Source organism: Callospermophilus lateralis, chromosome 4, assembly GCF_048772815.1.
Source record: "Callospermophilus lateralis isolate mCalLat2 chromosome 4, mCalLat2.hap1, whole genome shotgun sequence".
NCBI classification, from domain to species: Eukaryota; Metazoa; Chordata; class Mammalia; order Rodentia; family Sciuridae; genus Callospermophilus; species Callospermophilus lateralis.
In genome coordinates, this window is record NC_135308.1 from 94,026,112 (window position 1) to 94,044,652 (window position 18,541).

General features: G+C 46.2%; 3 protein-coding genes across 25 annotated transcripts in view; 1 reads left to right on the top strand and 2 right to left on the bottom strand.

The window, feature by feature from the left end:
- Nucleotides 1-18,541, top strand: part of Ppfibp1 (PPFIB scaffold protein 1) — a 288,979-nt gene that overhangs the window by 100,757 nt on the left and 169,681 nt on the right. The gene's annotated exons all lie outside the window — the stretch shown is intronic.
- On the bottom strand, nt 4,319-5,704 carry LOC143641640 (uncharacterized protein C12orf71 homolog). The gene is made up of 2 exons (XM_077109265.1): nt 5,003-5,704; nt 4,319-4,561 (listed from the first exon to the last, which is right to left on the bottom strand). The coding sequence occupies exons 1-2, from the start codon at nt 5,702-5,704 to the stop codon at nt 4,319-4,321; spliced, it is 945 nt and encodes a 314-aa protein (XP_076965380.1).
- Nucleotides 12,649-14,034, bottom strand: LOC143641641 (uncharacterized protein C12orf71 homolog). The gene is made up of 2 exons (XM_077109266.1): nt 13,333-14,034; nt 12,649-12,891 (listed from the first exon to the last, which is right to left on the bottom strand). The coding sequence occupies exons 1-2, from the start codon at nt 14,032-14,034 to the stop codon at nt 12,649-12,651; spliced, it is 945 nt and encodes a 314-aa protein (XP_076965381.1).

Genomic DNA, 18,541 nt, shown 5'->3' on the forward strand with positions numbered 1-18,541 from the left:
GTCCCTGTAATATATAGTACTTCGCATCTCTTCCAGAGCTCAACAAACACACCTCCTTGGCCCCAGCGTTACACACATTTTTCTGGCCAAATGTTGGTTTTTTCCAATGCCCCGTAGCTCTGCTTTCTGCTCCTGATTCTCACAGTAAGCCAGGCTAAAAACTGCCTGCACTGTCCTTGGCACTGACTGGATGTTGTGCTGTCTTGAGATTTCCTTTGTCAGATTAGTCCATCACTATTGAATTCAGCCTCACACAGTTCTCAGGGTGTGGGTGAAAGCTACCTATGCATTTTTTAAATTTTTATTTATCTGCCAGAATATGGCAAATGTGGAAGTGGTTTGCAGGAGCAATTTTGAAAAGGTTAGAGCGACAAGGTGGAAATGCTTCAGAACGCTGTCGTCCAAGCTTAATGGGCAATACCGGTGTGAGCTCAGAAGCCCAGAATGCCAGTAGGAACCGGTACCATGCTCACGAAGTTTCAGAAAGCAATGAGTTCCTGTTAGGAACTGGACTACAGTTCTGGAGGGCTGGCATACAGCACACAGCTTCAAGGCTGTCCGCCCTCTTCTCTGGTTCCTACACCATGGGCTGCTGGTTGTTTGACCACTGTCCCGCGCACTTTCCTTGCTGATGGCATCACGGAATGAAATGGATCTTGACTGACTCACAGCTCCCCAGTGAGGCAGTCTGGCCCCTTGACATCCCGGTGCAGTATTCAACACAGTCAAGGTAATTACCCCATGCAACGCCTTGCAAAGTTGCGTTTTGGATGTGCAACCCTTTGTGCATGGTGCGAACACTTTCGGCCTATTCTCTTAGCCAGATGATAGTGTATGACGTTTGTAAGCATGGCCACCATGCTGTATGCCAGCCCTCCAGAACTTAGTGGTCTGAGGGTACCAGTTTGACAATTTCAGAGAGCAGAGCAGGATAGCATCTCATTTTCAGTCCCCACAGTAGTGGGATCGTCCCTACAATACTCCCATCTCTTTGTGAGAACCACTCTCTTGGTGAAAAATCATTTGTAGCAGATCGTGTGCTAAATGACATCAGTCTGGGGTTGGGAGGGCGGGAAGTGTATGTGAACACATTGTTTGTTGTTGATTTGATTTTCTGTACGTATGTGTTTTTTTTTTTTCAATTTTTGAATTTGTTTCAGTTGGCTGTACATGACGTTAGAATGCATTCATGCGCATTGATAGATCATACATAGATGGGATGTAATTTCTCATTTTTCTGGGTGTACATGTTGCAGAATCATATTGGTCATGCAGTCACATATACATACAGTAATACTGTCTGTGTCATTCTACTGTCTTTCCTTTCCTCACATCCGCTCCCCTTCCCTCCCTTCACTTCCCTCTACCTAATCTAAGGGAACTCTATTTTTTTCCAGTGGGCCCCCACCCCCTGCCTTGTTGTGAATTAGTAGCCACATATTATAGAAAAGATTCGGCCTTTAGTTTTGTGGGATTGGCTCATTTTGCTTAATATGATGTTCTCCAACTATAACCATTTACTGGCAAATGCCATAATTCTACTCTTCTTTCAAGGCGAGTAAGATACCATTGAGTACATATACCACATTTTCTTGATCCCTTGATTTATTGAGGAACACCGAGGTTGATTCCTCAGAAAATTGGGAAGGGAACCATTATTTGACTCAGCTGTTTCACTCCTTGGTTTATACCCAAGGACTTAAAATCTGCATAGGATAGTGATGCAGTCACATCAATGTTTATAGCAGCTCAGTTCACAATAGCTAGAGTATGTGTGCGGTTTTGATTGGTCATTCATGTGCTAACGACCACACGGTATGGTTTAAAAATAATTGTCGATCTTGAATCGCCAGTGGTCATGTTGATGTCTTTTTCAATACTGTCTATGTACAGAAGGTCTTTCAACCATTCGGGTTTTTTGGTTTGTTTGTTTGGGGGGTGTGTGTGTGTGTGTATAAGTTGTTAATGAACACAATATCTTTTTAAAATTTATTTTTATGTGGCGCTGAGGATTGAACCCAGTGCCTCACCCATGTGAGGCAGGCGCTCTACCACTGAGCTACGGCCCCAGCCCTCAGCCATTCATTCTGTAAACCAACTATTTCTCCTAGGCATTGCTGGCATGAACCTCTTTTTAGGTTTGGTTGAATTCCTCAGGTTCTATGGCCAGGCTGTTGCGGGGTGGAGCCAGTTCCTTTATTATTACCTAGGTGAGAATTAAATGCCAATCATTTCAACTTTTGCCAGACATACACAGTAGATAGCCTTTCTTCTTTCATTTCCGAAGTTCAGGGTCAGCATACTCCTTACTGAGTCTCATGGTGACTCTTGCAACACCAAATCCAGGCAACCTTTTGAACTCTTCCATGTCCCTTGTAGAATATTTTCTGCATTGTTTCAAAAGAGTTGAAAAGAAGTGGCCACCACTGTGTACCCACCCGATGAGTGCGTGTCAAGTTCCTGGCCCTGTATCCTGCCACTTCTAGCAGCAGTAAGTAAGTTTTTAACCCAGCCTTGCTTCATCTATGAAATAGAGATAATGGTGTCTTCTTTGCAGAGTGTTTTGGACTCCAGATGTTGGTGAAGTCAGGGAGCCAGCAGAAGGCGAGGAGGGTGTTTGAGTGAGCCAGTGAAATGGGTTGGCGTTCTCAGAGAGGTGGAGAAGTGAGAAGTGTGGCTGGAAAGAGACTTGTCTGTGACCTTGAGCACAGACAGTATTTGTGGAAGGGCCCTGTCCTTTGATCTCTTCCAGACTTTGAAAATCAGTGTTCCCGTGCTGCATTATTCGTTTCTACTACGGACTACTTTGACCCACCACCGTTTATAGTCCCGTGCTTACATGGTTTTAACTCATTTTTCAAAAAAGCAATATTAACCCAAAGATACGGACATTTTTATCTATCTATCCATCCATCCATCCATCCATCTATTTATGGGGTATGTTAAGCTGGCGAGTTATCTGGCATTCCCTTGTGCTCAGTGTATGTGTCAGTAAGGGAGGAAGGGAGGGAGGGAGGGAGGGAGGAGCTAAGGAAGTTGAAGTCGAGGAAAGAAAGGCCTTTGAGACCAAACGCTCATGGGCTTTTCCAATGAACAGTGAAGGTGTCTCACAGGCTGGTAGTCCAAGCTGGAAGAGGGCGACCTTTGAGGGAACCTGTGGTGAGCGAGGCAGAGGATGTGCATTGGTAACACAGGGAGAGTCAGCAAGCAGATGGAGTCCAGGCTTCCTCCAAGAAGTTGACCTGTGGGGACAATTTTCATGACGCTTGCAAAGGAATTTCAGAGAGAACCTTGCAGTGGGTTGAGAGAGGACTTGGCTAAATCAAGGTCTGCCGGGGGTGGGGGGCGGTTGGGAACAAACCTTTGGTAAAATGACTGCAGTGGGAAAAATAAAAATAGCTCAGTGAGAGTTCACTCCAGATCTCTCTTGGAGAGAGAATCAAGACTAGTGGAGAGATCCTTAGGAACATGACCTCTGCCACCAGCAAGAAAGAGTATGTATGGAGTGCTTGCTTTGTCTCATTCACTCTCCCAACAACTGTATGAAGTCTGTGGTACCATCTCTCTCATCTCGTGAATGAAGATAGCCAGGCTTTTGAGTGGTTAATCAGCATTCCCAGCCGTCACCTTCCTCCTCTGTGGGCCATTTAGGCCAGCCACCTTGCGGGAACCAACCAACCAACGTGCCAGAACGTGTTAAAATGACTTAATAGAGTACGTCTGGTTCCCCAGGATCATCAGAACTGCTTTCTGAGTGTCCCAAACACTATCAATTGGAATGAGCTTCCCCTGTGCCTCCCTGTCTGCTGCCACTTGATCTAGACCCAGTAGTTCCACCAAATCCATCCTGCCATGTGGGAGTCTTGACAGGTGTCCTGCTGCCTTTGGCAGGGGGGAGATGAGTTGATGATAAGAGAAGATAAAATGCATGAAATAATAACACAGATGAGACGAGGGCAAATACAGTAAGACGGGATGTTGGGGGAGAGACACAGAATGCCTTTTGTTTAGGAATCATTCCTCCACCTGAGCGGTTCTGAGAATGCACACCACTCTCTAGACAACATATGTGGTTTGAACCTGGGCCCACGTTTTATGATGGAAGAGGAGAAAGATGTGAATAACCACAACATTTTTTATTGGGGGAAAAAACGTGAATAACAGCAACATTTTTTATTGGGGAAAAAATGTGAATAACTACAACATTTTTTTATTGAGGGGGGAAAAATCCTTAAAACTATGGGGACTGTTTGAATAGGGATTGTCAAAACATTTGAAATTCTGAGTACATAGGGTTTCCTAACTGGGGTGGGGGTGTTTACTGAGGTTGAATTCTCTGGCCTCTAAGGAAGCAGTGCTTCTTTGGTTCAAGCACATCAGGGTCCTTGTAGGCCAGGTCGGGGCGCCTTCTCCGCCGCAGGGAGGAGACCATCCGCTTTCTGAACCACTGGACAATGGATCGGACATTCAGACAAGATGTGGTCCCTGAGTGGGACCCCTCCGTTGACTGCCCTGATGAGACTGAGCGGGTGTCTTCAGTGTCTCTCTCCTGGCTTATCATCTGGCAAGAGAAGGAGGATGAGTTAGAAACGTGTGATGTCAGCAGCAATGAAGTCAGTATGTGTTCATTTAGGGAAATCCATTTCTTTCTCCTTACCCATTTAGCCCAACTGTAACTGTAACCTTTTAAGTACTCATTAATCGTTAGACAGTCAGACAGACACACATATACACACACACTTTTGTTTTGTAAATATTATCATTAGTCCTCCTCTTTGTTCCTCCCCCTCCCTTGTGTTCTCTCAGTGCTCCCTGTCATTTTCCTTATACCTCCTTCCCCAGCTCTTTCCCTTGCTGCCGTCCATCTGTCTTTGCTCATCTCTTGGTGGACTGGGTTCTACCTCTGCTTCACAGCAGGTAGAATAAGTGAGTCCGTGCTGTCCAACCTGGCACCCCCACTGGGCCTATCCCTTGCTCTGAAATGGAGGAGCTCCATGCTCACCTCAATAAGTTCATCTCCTCGCCTGGGTGAGATCTCTGGAAGCGGGATGATGTCTTCGGTATCTGGTAGTTTCCACCAGGGCCAGGCCTGACGAGCACCACGTTCTTGACAAGTGAGCTGATCCAACTGGGGAGAGGTACTTGTGGATGCCTCTAGATCCTCATCCAGAGCAGAATCAGAAAAGGTTTGATCGTCGTCGTCGTTGTCGCCGTCGCCATCATCATCATTATTGTCATCATCGTTGTTGTCGTCATCGGCATCGGCACGGGCACCGTGTTTGTCATGGTCATCGTGTTTGTCCTGGTATTCATCTTCGTCGCCTTTCAGATCCTCTCGATATGCATCAAGGTATCTCATTAGACCTTCCAGTTTCCAGAAATTCTGGTTTCCCCTCTCCTGTGGGTACTTGACCATCCTTTGGGGGTCTCCATGTGGATCTGGACTAGCTGGTGAGTCTACGTAGCGGGAGCCCAGATAATCCTCCACGACCTGGACGATGGGCAGCTCACAAAGCTGCTCTGAGTTGTCATAAATTTGTTCTCGCCATCCCATGGGCAGCCTGCTTCTTTCAGTCACCCATGACTCTTGGACAAGAAAGAAGTAGCAGCAGGAAGAAACGTCTGTAGTCGAGTCTTCCGAGGAGTCACTGTCCGTCCAGTCGATGGTGTCCTCATCGGGGGTATAGCCTCCAGAGAGGCTCATATTTGATTTGGTTTTGGAAAATCCAAAAAGAAATCTTCCTCGTCAGCGCAGTTGCTGGTGTACGATGTGTCTTTCGTGGTGCGCAAATCCCAGTTCTGCCTCAATCTGGAAGCTTCAAAAGAAAAAAACCCTTGACGTAAGATATTGGGAAGAGATCATGCACTTTAGCAATAATTCCCACTCCTCTTCCCGTTCACAATTCTTGCGCTCTGTCAGAAGCTCATCCTGTGTTTGCACCCCCCAGTCAAGGGCAGAAGGAGCAGGCCTTTCTATTTGCAGTGTCTAATAACCCTCTGTACTGAGCGTCTCCTCCTGTTCCCTCTCACACTTTGTCTTGTTTTAGTTGAACGATCTACCTGTTATTCAAGATAGTTGAACAAGATTTGAAAAATACAGGAAAGTGTGAGGTTGAAAATAAAAATCTGATGCCTCGATCCAGAGGAAATGAGAGTGAGTACTATTCCTAGAAGAATTTGGTGGATTTCCTTATCATCTTTCCTTTTTCTTCACACACACATACTTGTATGAGTGTACATTTTACATACATACATACACACCCGTATACATTTGGAGTCACATCAGTAGAGAGCTTATTAAATGATAGCACAGCCAGCAAGAAACCCATGTATGACTGTTGTGTAGTTCTCAACCCTGTTCTTATTAACGCTACTTCAGCGATCACTTAGGTTACATGTTCACGGGTCCTTAACATTGTCTTATTGATGTCAGTCAGTACCTTTTATCTATCAAAGTCTGAGTGTCTCTGTCTTCATATTCCTATTTGTTGGATCAGTGGACCAAAGGCCACAAGTCTTACGATAGTTGCTACTAAATTTCTTTCTAGAAAGTATGGCTGTTTCAATGCCCATTCTCTCATCATCCAATGGCACCTTAATTCAGCATTTTCCTTTATGCGCCAGGCATGGAAGTGGGGAGAAGCACAGGCACAATGTCTATCCCCCCCACCCCCTCCGCGCGCGCCCGCACCCTCATACCCCCCCCCCCACACACACCCACACACACAGACACACACACACACACAGACACACACACACACACACACTCACACTCACATTGAAGATGAGTCTTGCTGAGCTCTGCGTGCTGCCCACACAAAGAGATGCTGCCAAACCCAGTGGCATAAACGAGCTGTCTGAAGTCCTGCAGACCCTTCTTCGAAGTGGCTTTAAACATCAACTGTTAGAAGCCTGTGTTCTAAGAGTGTTGGCTAACATGGCTGCCGTGGCAACAGAGGAACCTGTTGTCATAAGCATGGAAGGAGTTAAAGGTATACAAACCCAAAAGGACCTATGCCTTTATTTTCAGTTATTTTTTGCATTACTGCGACCAAAATACATATTCAGAACAACTTAGAGGCGATACAGTTTATTTGGGGCTCAGGTTATCAGAGGTGTCAGCATATGAAGGGCCACCTTCTTTGCTCTGGGTTCACATTGAGGCGGCACATCATGGGGACAGGACCCAGGATAGGAGAGGTACTCTACTGATGATGGGTTAGGAAGCTGACAGAGAGGAAGGGGCCCCAGGAAGAATAGCACTCTCAGGACACCCCTTCGGTAACCCACCACCTCCAGCCATGTCCCACTTGCCTCCAGTAACCACTCAGTCGGACTGATTAGGTTGTAGCTCTCAGAATCTACTCCTTTTCCTCTGAATATCATTGCAATAGCTTGAGCTTCTAGGGGACACCTCATATCCAGATCATCATATTCTACCCCTGGTCCCTAATAGCTACTGTCCATTTCACAGTTAAAAAGAAGTTCCTTTACAAGAGGCTCATCATTTTAGCAGATCAGCACTGCCAAAAAGTCCCCTCCGAGACTCCAGGCAAGATCTTGACCGAGAGCACGGGTAAAATCAAAACCAAATTTCCTACATCCAGTATGCAGTGGTACAGAATAAATATTCCCCTCTGCAAAGGGAGGAATATGGTTGTGGCAGAAAGAAGGGTTGTGGCAAAATGAACCCAGTGTGGCACACTGGTCACCTGTTTCTGAGAAAATCATCTGGGATACGTGGTTGTCAGATGTTATTTCGAGAGGGCTTTCTCGGCCTTGCCCCTTTAACCTGGCTGGTTGCGTGCACATGGGCTCCATTTAGACTTACATCTCTGTAGCCTCCAGGTTTTCTCAGCAGCCAGTCATGTGATTGGCATCTCTTAATTCCTGGTGTCCCCTTTCCAGCTTGAGCCTCAACCTTTCAGCTTCACACACGGGCTGCTTAGACGCAATCGGCAGGGCCTCTGGCTCTGCTAACACTCTGGCCTCCCAGACCCTTCATTTGAAATCTGGGTGGAATTGTCCATTGCCCCCTACCCTGAGCATCTGCATTCCAGAAGAAGCATTGCCACTTGAGTAAGGCCGAGTTCTGTTGCCAGCCTGCGCAGTACCTCAGGCACCTGGGATAATGACTGTTGCAGGTCCTGGGCAGCTGAACATGCTGAAAACAACTTCTCAGTCCCCTCTTTTGAAGCAGGTCATCCACATAATCTCTAAGAAATTTGCTTTCCTATACTCTGGACCTCTGGTGGGTATGGTCTTGCAGATTCCTGAGATGCCCTGCAGGTTTCCCTCCTGTCGTCCCTGTAATATATAGTACTTCGCATCTCTTCCAGAGCTCAACAAACACACCTCCTTGGCCCCAGCGTTACACACATTTTTCTGGCCAAATGTTGGTTTTTTCCAATGCCCCGTAGCTCTGCTTTCTGCTCCTGATTCTCACAGTAAGCCAGGCTAAAAACTGCCTGCACTGTCCTTGGCACTGACTGGATGTTGTGCTGTCTTGAGATTTCCTTTGTCAGATTAGTCCATCACTATTGAATTCAGCCTCACACAGTTCTCAGGGTGTGGGTGAAAGCTACCTATGCATTTTTTAAATTTTTATTTATCTGCCAGAATATGGCAAATGTGGAAGTGGTTTGCAGGAGCAATTTTGAAAAGGTTAGAGCGACAAGGTGGAAATGCTTCAGAACGCTGTCGTCCAAGCTTAATGGGCAATACCGGTGTGAGCTCAGAAGCCCAGAATGCCAGTAGGAACCGGTACCATGCTCACGAAGTTTCAGAAAGCAATGAGTTCCTGTTAGGAACTGGACTACAGTTCTGGAGGGCTGGCATACAGCACACAGCTTCAAGGCTGTCCGCCCTCTTCTCTGGTTCCTACACCATGGGCTGCTGGTTGTTTGACCACTGTCCCGCGCACTTTCCTTGCTGATGGCATCACGGAATGAAATGGATCTTGACTGACTCACAGCTCCCCAGTGAGGCAGTCTGGCCCCTTTGGCATCCCTTTGCCACCTGGCCCCTTGACATCCCGGTGCAGTATTCAACACAGTCAAGGTAATTACCCCATGCAACGCCTTGCAAAGTTGCGTTTTGGATGTGCAACCCTTTGTGCATGGTGCGAACACTTTCGGCCTATTCTCTTAGCCAGATGATAGTGTATGACGTTTGTAAGCATGGCCACCATGCTGTATGCCAGCCCTCCAGAACTTAGTGGTCTGAGGGTACCAGTTTGACAATTTCAGAGAGCAGAGCAGGATAGCATCTCATTTTCAGTCCCCACAGTAGTGGGATCGTCCCTACAATACTCCCATCTCTTTGTGAGAACCACTCTCTTGGTGAAAAATCATTTGTAGCAGATCGTGTGCTAAATGACATCAGTCTGGGGTTGGGAGGGCGGGAAGTGTATGTGAACACATTGTTTGTTGTTGATTTGATTTTCTGTACGTATGTGTTTTTTTTTTTTCAATTTTTGAATTTGTTTCAGTTGGCTGTACATGACGTTAGAATGCATTCATGCGCATTGATAGATCATACATAGATGGGATGTAATTTCTCATTTTTCTGGGTGTACATGTTGCAGAATCATATTGGTCATGCAGTCACATATACATACAGTAATACTGTCTGTGTCATTCTACTGTCTTTCCTTTCCTCACATCCGCTCCCCTTCCCTCCCTTCACTTCCCTCTACCTAATCTAAGGGAACTCTATTTTTTTCCAGTGGGCCCCCACCCCCTGCCTTGTTGTGAATTAGTAGCCACATATTATAGAAAAGATTCGGCCTTTAGTTTTGTGGGATTGGCTCATTTTGCTCAATATGATGTTCTCCAACTATAACCATTTACTGGCAAATGCCATAATTCTACTCTTCTTTCAAGGCGAGTAAGATACCATTGAGTACATATACCACATTTTCTTGATCCCTTGATTTATTGAGGAACACCGAGGTTGATTCCTCAGAAAATTGGGAAGGGAACCATTATTTGACTCAGCTGTTTCACTCCTTGGTTTATACCCAAGGACTTAAAATCTGCATAGGATAGTGATGCAGTCACATCAATGTTTATAGCAGCTCAGTTCACAATAGCTAGAGTATGTGTGCGGTTTTGATTGGTCATTCATGTGCTAACGACCACACGGTATGGTTTAAAAATAATTGTCGATCTTGAATCGCCAGTGGTCATGTTGATGTCTTTTTCAATACTGTCTATGTACAGAAGGTCTTTCAACCATTCGGGTTTTTTGGTTTGTTTGTTTGGGGGGTGTGTGTGTGTGTGTATAAGTTGTTAATGAACACAATATCTTTTTAAAATTTATTTTTATGTGGCGCTGAGGATTGAACCCAGTGCCTCACCCATGTGAGGCAGGCGCTCTACCACTGAGCTACGGCCCCAGCCCTCAGCCATTCATTCTGTAAACCAACTATTTCTCCTAGGCATTGCTGGCATGAACCTCTTTTTAGGTTTGGTTGAATTCCTCAGGTTCTATGGCCAGGCTGTTGCGGGGTGGAGCCAGTTCCTTTATTATTACCTAGGTGAGAATTAAATGCCAATCATTTCAACTTTTGCCAGACATACACAGTAGATAGCCTTTCTTCTTTCATTTCCGAAGTTCAGGGTCAGCATACTCCTTACTGAGTCTCATGGTGACTCTTGCAACACCAAATCCAGGCAACCTTTTGAACTCTTCCATGTCCCTTGTAGAATATTTTCTGCATTGTTTCAAAAGAGTTGAAAAGAAGTGGCCACCACTGTGTACCCACCCGATGAGTGCGTGTCAAGTTCCTGGCCCTGTATCCTGCCACTTCTAGCAGCAGTAAGTAAGTTTTTAACCCAGCCTTGCTTCATCTATGAAATAGAGATAATGGTGTCTTCTTTGCAGAGTGTTTTGGACTCCAGATGTTGGTGAAGTCAGGGAGCCAGCAGAAGGCGAGGAGGGTGTTTGAGTGAGCCAGTGAAATGGGTTGGCGTTCTCAGAGAGGTGGAGAAGTGAGAAGTGTGGCTGGAAAGAGACTTGTCTGTGACCTTGAGCACAGACAGTATTTGTGGAAGGGCCCTGTCCTTTGATCTCTTCCAGACTTTGAAAATCAGTGTTCCCGTGCTGCATTATTCGTTTCTACTACGGACTACTTTGACCCACCACTGTTTATAGTCCCGTGCTTACATGGTTTTAACTCATTTTTCAAAAAAGCAATATTAACCCAAAGATACGGACATTTTTATCTATCTATCCATCCATCCATCCATCCATCTATTTATGGGGTATGTTAAGAGGGCGAGTTATCTGGCATTCCCTTGTGCTCAGTGTATGTGTCAGTAAGGGAGGAAGGGAGGGAGGGAGGGAGGGAGGAGCTAAGGAAGTTGAAGTCGAGGAAAGAAAGGCCTTTGAGACCAAACGCTCATGGGCTTTTCCAATGAACAGTGAAGGTGTCTCACAGGCTGGTAGTCCAAGCTGGAAGAGGGCGACCTTTGAGGGAACCTGTGGTGAGCGAGGCAGAGGATGTGCATTGGTAACACAGGGAGAGTCAGCAAGCAGATGGAGTCCAGGCTTCCTCCAAGAAGTTGACCTGTGGGGACAATTTTCATGACGCTTGCAAAGGAATTTCAGAGAGAACCTTGCAGTGGGTTGAGAGAGGACTTGGCTAAATCAAGGTCTGCCGGGGGTGGGGGGCGGTTGGGAACAAACCTTTGGTAAAATGACTGCAGTGGGAAAAATAAAAATAGCTCAGTGAGAGTTCACTCCAGATCTCTCTTGGAGAGAGAATCAAGACTAGTGGAGAGATCCTTAGGAACATGACCTCTGCCACCAGCAAGAAAGAGTATGTATGGAGTGCTTGCTTTGTCTCATTCACTCTCCCAACAACTGTATGAAGTCTGTGGTACCATCTCTCTCATCTCGTGAATGAAGATAGCCAGGCTTTTGAGTGGTTAATCAGCATTCCCAGCCGTCACCTTCCTCCTCTGTGGGCCATTTAGGCCAGCCACCTTGCGGGAACCAACCAACCAACGTGCCAGAACGTGTTAAAATGACTTAATAGAGTACGTCTGGTTCCCCAGGATCATCAGAACTGCTTTCTGAGTGTCCCAAACACTATCAATTGGAATGAGCTTCCCCTGTGCCTCCCTGTCTGCTGCCACTTGATCTAGACCCAGTAGTTCCACCAAATCCATCCTGCCATGTGGGAGTCTTGACAGGTGTCCTGCTGCCTTTGGCAGGGGGGAGATGAGTTGATGATAAGAGAAGATAAAATGCATGAAATAATAACACAGATGAGACGAGGGCAAATACAGTAAGACGGGATGTTGGGGGAGAGACACAGAATGCCTTTTGTTTAGGAATCATTCCTCCACCTGAGCGGTTCTGAGAATGCACACCACTCTCTAGACAACATATGTGGTTTGAACCTGGGCCCACGTTTTATGATGGAAGAGGAGAAAGATGTGAATAACCACAACATTTTTTATTGGGGGAAAAAACGTGAATAACAGCAACATTTTTTATTGGGGAAAAAATGTGAATAACTACAACATTTTTTTATTGAGGGGGGAAAAATCCTTAAAACTATGGGGACTGTTTGAATAGGGATTGTCAAAACATTTGAAATTCTGAGTACATAGGGTTTCCTAACTGGGGTGGGGGTGTTTACTGAGGTTGAATTCTCTGGCCTCTAAGGAAGCAGTGCTTCTTTGGTTCAAGCACATCAGGGTCCTTGTAGGCCAGGTCGGGGCGCCTTCTCCGCCGCAGGGAGGAGACCATCCGCTTTCTGAACCACTGGACAATGGATCGGACATTCAGACAAGATGTGGTCCCTGAGTGGGACCCCTCCGTTGACTGCCCTGATGAGACTGAGCGGGTGTCTTCAGTGTCTCTCTCCTGGCTTATCATCTGGCAAGAGAAGGAGGATGAGTTAGAAACGTGTGATGTCAGCAGCAATGAAGTCAGTATGTGTTCATTTAGGGAAATCCATTTCTTTCTCCTTACCCATTTAGCCCAACTGTAACTGTAACCTTTTAAGTACTCATTAATCGTTAGACAGTCAGACAGACACACATATACACACACACTTTTGTTTTGTAAATATTATCATTAGTCCTCCTCTTTGTTCCTCCCCCTCCCTTGTGTTCTCTCAGTGCTCCCTGTCATTTTCCTTATACCTCCTTCCCCAGCTCTTTCCCTTGCTGCCGTCCATCTGTCTTTGCTCATCTCTTGGTGGACTGGGTTCTACCTCTGCTTCACAGCAGGTAGAATAAGTGAGTCCGTGCTGTCCAACCTGGCACCCCCACTGGGCCTATCCCTTGCTCTGAAATGGAGGAGCTCCATGCTCACCTCAATAAGTTCATCTCCTCGCCTGGGTGAGATCTCTGGAAGCGGGATGATGTCTTCGGTATCTGGTAGTTTCCACCAGGGCCAGGCCTGACGAGCACCACGTTCTTGACAAGTGAGCTGATCCAACTGGGGAGAGGTACTTGTGGATGCCTCTAGATCCTCATCCAGAGCAGAATCAGAAAAGGTTTGATCGTCGTCGTCGTTGTCGCCGTCGCCATCATCATCATTATTGTCATCATCGTTGTTGTCGTCATCGGCATCGGCACGGGCACCGTGTTTGTCATGGTCATCGTGTTTGTCCTGGTATTCATCTTCGTCGCCTTTCAGATCCTCTCGATATGCATCAAGGTATCTCATTAGACCTTCCAGTTTCCAGAAATTCTGGTTTCCCCTCTCCTGTGGGTACTTGACCATCCTTTGGGGGTCTCCATGTGGATCTGGACTAGCTGGTGAGTCTACGTAGCGGGAGCCCAGATAATCCTCCACGACCTGGACGATGGGCAGCTCACAAAGCTGCTCTGAGTTGTCATAAATTTGTTCTCGCCATCCCATGGGCAGCCTGCTTCTTTCAGTCACCCATGACTCTTGGACAAGAAAGAAGTAGCAGCAGGAAGAAACGTCTGTAGTCGAGTCTTCCGAGGAGTCACTGTCCGTCCAGTCGATGGTGTCCTCATCGGGGGTATAGCCTCCAGAGAGGCTCATATTTGATTTGGTTTTGGAAAATCCAAAAAGAAATCTTCCTCGTCAGCGCAGTTGCTGGTGTACGATGTGTCTTTCGTGGTGCGCAAATCCCAGTTCTGCCTCAATCTGGAAGCTTCAAAAGAAAAAAACCCTTGACGTAAGATATTGGGAAGAGATCATGCACTTTAGCAATAATTCCCACTCCTCTTCCCGTTCACAATTCTTGCGCTCTGTCAGAAGCTCATCCTGTGTTTGCACCCCCCAGTCAAGGGCAGAAGGAGCAGGCCTTTCTATTTGCAGTGTCTAATAACCCTCTGTACTGAGCGTCTCCTCCTGTTCCCTCTCACACTTTGTCTTGTTTTAGTTGAACGATCTACCTGTTATTCAAGATAGTTGAACAAGATTTGAAAAATACAGGAAAGTGTGAGGTTGAAAATAAAAATCTGATGCCTCGATCCAGAGGAAATGAGAGTGAGTACTATTCCTAGAAGAATTTGGTGGATTTCCTTATCATCTTTCCTTTTTCTTCACACACACATACTTGTATGAGTGTACATTTTACATACATACATACACACCCGTATACATTTGGAGTCACATCAGTAGAGAGCTTATTAAATGATAGCACAGCCAGCAAGAAACCCATGTATGACTGTTGTGTAGTTCTCAACCCTGTTCTTATTAACGCTACTTCAGCGATCACTTAGGTTACATGTTCACGGGTCCTTAACATTGTCTTATTGATGTCAGTCAGTACCTTTTATCTATCAAAGTCTGAGTGTCTCTGTCTTCATATTCCTATTTGTTGGATCAGTGGACCAAAGGCCACAAGTCTTACGATAGTTGCTACTAAATTTCTTTCTAGAAAGTATGGCTGTTTCAATGCCCATTCTCTCATCATCCAATGGCACCTTAATTCAGCATTTTCCTTTATGCGCCAGGCATGGAAGTGGGGAGAAGCACAGGCACAATGTCTATCCCCCCCACCCCCTCCGCGCGCGCCCGCACCCTCATACCCCCCCCCCCACACACACACCCACACACACAGACACACACACACACACACAGACACACACACACACACACACTCACACACTCACACTCACATTGAAGATGAGTCTTGCTGAGCTCTGCGTGCTGCCCACACAAAGAGATGCTGCCAAACCCAGTGGCATAAACGAGCTGTCTGAAGTCCTGCAGACCCTTCTTCGAAGTGGCTTTAAACATCAACTGTTAGAAGCCTGTGTTCTAAGAGTGTTGGCTAACATGGCTGCCGTGGCAACAGAGGAACCTGTTGTCATAAGCATGGAAGGAGTTAAAGGTATACAAACCCAAAAGGACCTATGCCTTTATTTTCAGTTATTTTTTGCATTACTGCGACCAAAATACATATTCAGAACAACTTAGAGGCGATACAGTTTATTTGGGGCTCAGGTTATCAGAGGTGTCAGCATATGAAGGGCCACCTTCTTTGCTCTGGGTTCACATTGAGGCGGCACATCATGGGGACAGGACCCAGGATAGGAGAGGTACTCTACTGATGATGGGTTAGGAAGCTGACAGAGAGGAAGGGGCCCCAGGAAGAATAGCACTCTCAGGACACCCCTTCGGTAACCCACCACCTCCAGCCATGTCCCACTTGCCTCCAGTAACCACTCAGTCGGACTGATTAGGTTGTAGCTCTCAGAATCTACTCCTTTTCCTCTGAATATCATTGCAATAGCTTGAGCTTCTAGGGGACACCTCATATCCAGATCATCATATTCTACCCCTGGTCCCTAATAGCTACTGTCCATTTCACAGTTAAAAAGAAGTTCCTTTACAAGAGGCTCATCATTTTAGCAGATCAGCACTGCCAAAAAGTCCCCTCCGAGACTCCAGGCAAGATCTTGACCGAGAGCACGGGTAAAATCAAAACCAAATTTCCTACATCCAGTATGCAGTGGTACAGAATAAATATTCCCCTCTGCAAAGGGAGGAATATGGTTGTGGCAGAAAGAAGGGTTGTGGCAAAATGAACCCAGTGTGGCACACTGGTCACCTGTTTCTGAGAAAATCATCTGGGATACGTGGTTGTCAGATGTTATTTCGAGAGGGCTTTCTCGGCCTTGCCCCTTTAACCTGGCTGGTTGCGTGCACATGGGCTCCATTTAGACTTACATCTCTGTAGCCTCCAGGTTTTCTCAGCAGCCAGTCATGTGATTGGCATCTCTTAATTCCTGGTGTCCCCTTTCCAGCTTGAGCCTCAACCTTTCAGCTTCACACACGGGCTGCTTAGACGCAATCGGCAGGGCCTCTGGCTCTGCTAACACTCTGGCCTCCCAGACCCTTCATTTGAAATCTGGGTGGAATTGTCCATTGCCCCCTACCCTGAGCATCTGCATTCCAGAAGAAGCATTGCCACTTGAGTAAGGCCGAGTTCTGTTGCCAGCCTGCGCAGTACCTCAGGCACCTGGGATAATGACTGTTGCAGGTCCTGGGCAGCTGAACATGCTGAAAACAACTTCCCAGTCCCCTCTTTTGAAGCAGGTCATCCACATAATCTCTAAGAAATTTGCTTTCCTATACTCTGGACCTCTGGTGGGTATGGTCTTGCAGATTCCTGAGATGCCCTGCAGGTTTCCCTCCTGTCGTCCCTGTAATATATAGTACTTCGCATCTCTTCCAGAGCTCAACAAACACACCTCCTTGGCCCCAGCGTTACACACATTTTTCTGGCCAAATGTTGGTTTTTTCCAATGCCCCGTAGCTCTGCTTTCTGCTCCTGATTCTCACAGTAAGCCAGGCTAAAAACTGCCTGCACTGTCCTTGGCACTGACTGGATGTTGTGCTGTCTTGAGATTTCCTTTGTCAGATTAGTCCATCACTATTGAATTCAGCCTCACACAGTTCTCAGGGTGTGGGTGAAAGCTACCTATGCATTTTTTAAATTTTTATTTATCTGCCAGAATATGGCAAATGTGGAAGTGGTTTGCAGGAGCAATTTTGAAAAGGTTAGAGCGACAAGGTGGAAATGCTTCAGAACGCTGTCGTCCAAGCTTAATGGGCAATACCGGTGTGAGCTCAGAAGCCCAGAATGCCAGTAGGAACCGGTACCATGCTCACGAAGTTTCAGAAAGCAATGAGTTCCTGTTAGGAACTGGACTACAGTTCTGGAGGGCTGGCATACAGCACACAGCTTCAAGGCTGTCCGCCCTCTTCTCTGGTTCCTACACCATGGGCTGCTGGTTGTTTGACCACTGTCCCGCGCACTTTCCTTGCTGATGGCATCACGGAATGAAATGGATCTTGACTGACTCACAGCTCCCCAGTGAGGCAGTCTGGCCCCTTTGGCATCCCTTTGCCACCTGGCCCCTTGACATCCCGGTGCAGTATTCAACACAGTCAAGGTAATTACCCCATGCAACGCCTTGCAAAGTTGCGTTTTGGATGTGCAACCCTTTGTGCATGGTGCGAACACTTTCGGCCTATTCTCTTAGCCAGATGATAGTGTATGACGTTTGTAAGCATGGCCACCATGCTGTATGCCAGCCCTCCAGAACTTAGTGGTCTGAGGGTACCAGTTTGACAATTTCAGAGAGCAGAGCAGGATAGCATCTCATTTTCAGTCCCCACAGTAGTGGGATCGTCCCTACAATACTCCCATCTCTTTGTGAGAACCACTCTCTTGGTGAAAAATCATTTGTAGCAGATCGTGTGCTAAATGACATCAGTCTGGGGTTGGGAGGGCGGGAAGTGTATGTGAACACATTGTTTGTTGTTGATTTGATTTTCTGTACGTATGTGTTTTTTTTTTTTCAATTTTTGAATTTGTTTCAGTTGGCTGTACATGACGTTAGAATGCATTCATGCGCATTGATAGATCATACATAGATGGGATGTAATTTCTCATTTTTCTGGGTGTACATGTTGCAGAATCATATTGGTCATGCAGTCACATATACATACAGTAATACTGTCTGTGTCATTCTACTGTCTTTCCTTTCCTCACATCCGCTCCCCTTCCCTCCCTTCACTTCCCTCTACCTAATCTAAGGGAACTCTATTTTTTTCCAGTGGGCCCCCACCCCCTGCCTTGTTGTGAATTAGTAGCCACATATTATAGAAAAGATTCGGCCTTTAGTTTTGTGGGATTGGCTCATTTTGCTCAATATGATGTTCTCCAACTATAACCATTTACTGGCAAATGCCATAATTCTACTCTTCTTTCAAGGCGAGTAAGATACCATTGAGTACATATACCACATTTTCTTGATCCCTTGATTTATTGAGGAACACCGAGGTTGATTCCTCAGAAAATTGGGAACGGAACCATTATTTGACTCAGCTGTTTCACTCCTTGGTTTATACCCAAGGACTTAAAATCTGCATAGGATAGTGATGCAGTCACATCAATGTTTATAGCAGCTCAGTTCACAATAGCTAGAGTATGTGTGCGGTTTTGATTGGTCATTCATGTGCTAACGACCACACGGTATGGTTTAAAAATAATTGTCGATCTTGAATCGCCAGTGGTCATGTTGATGTC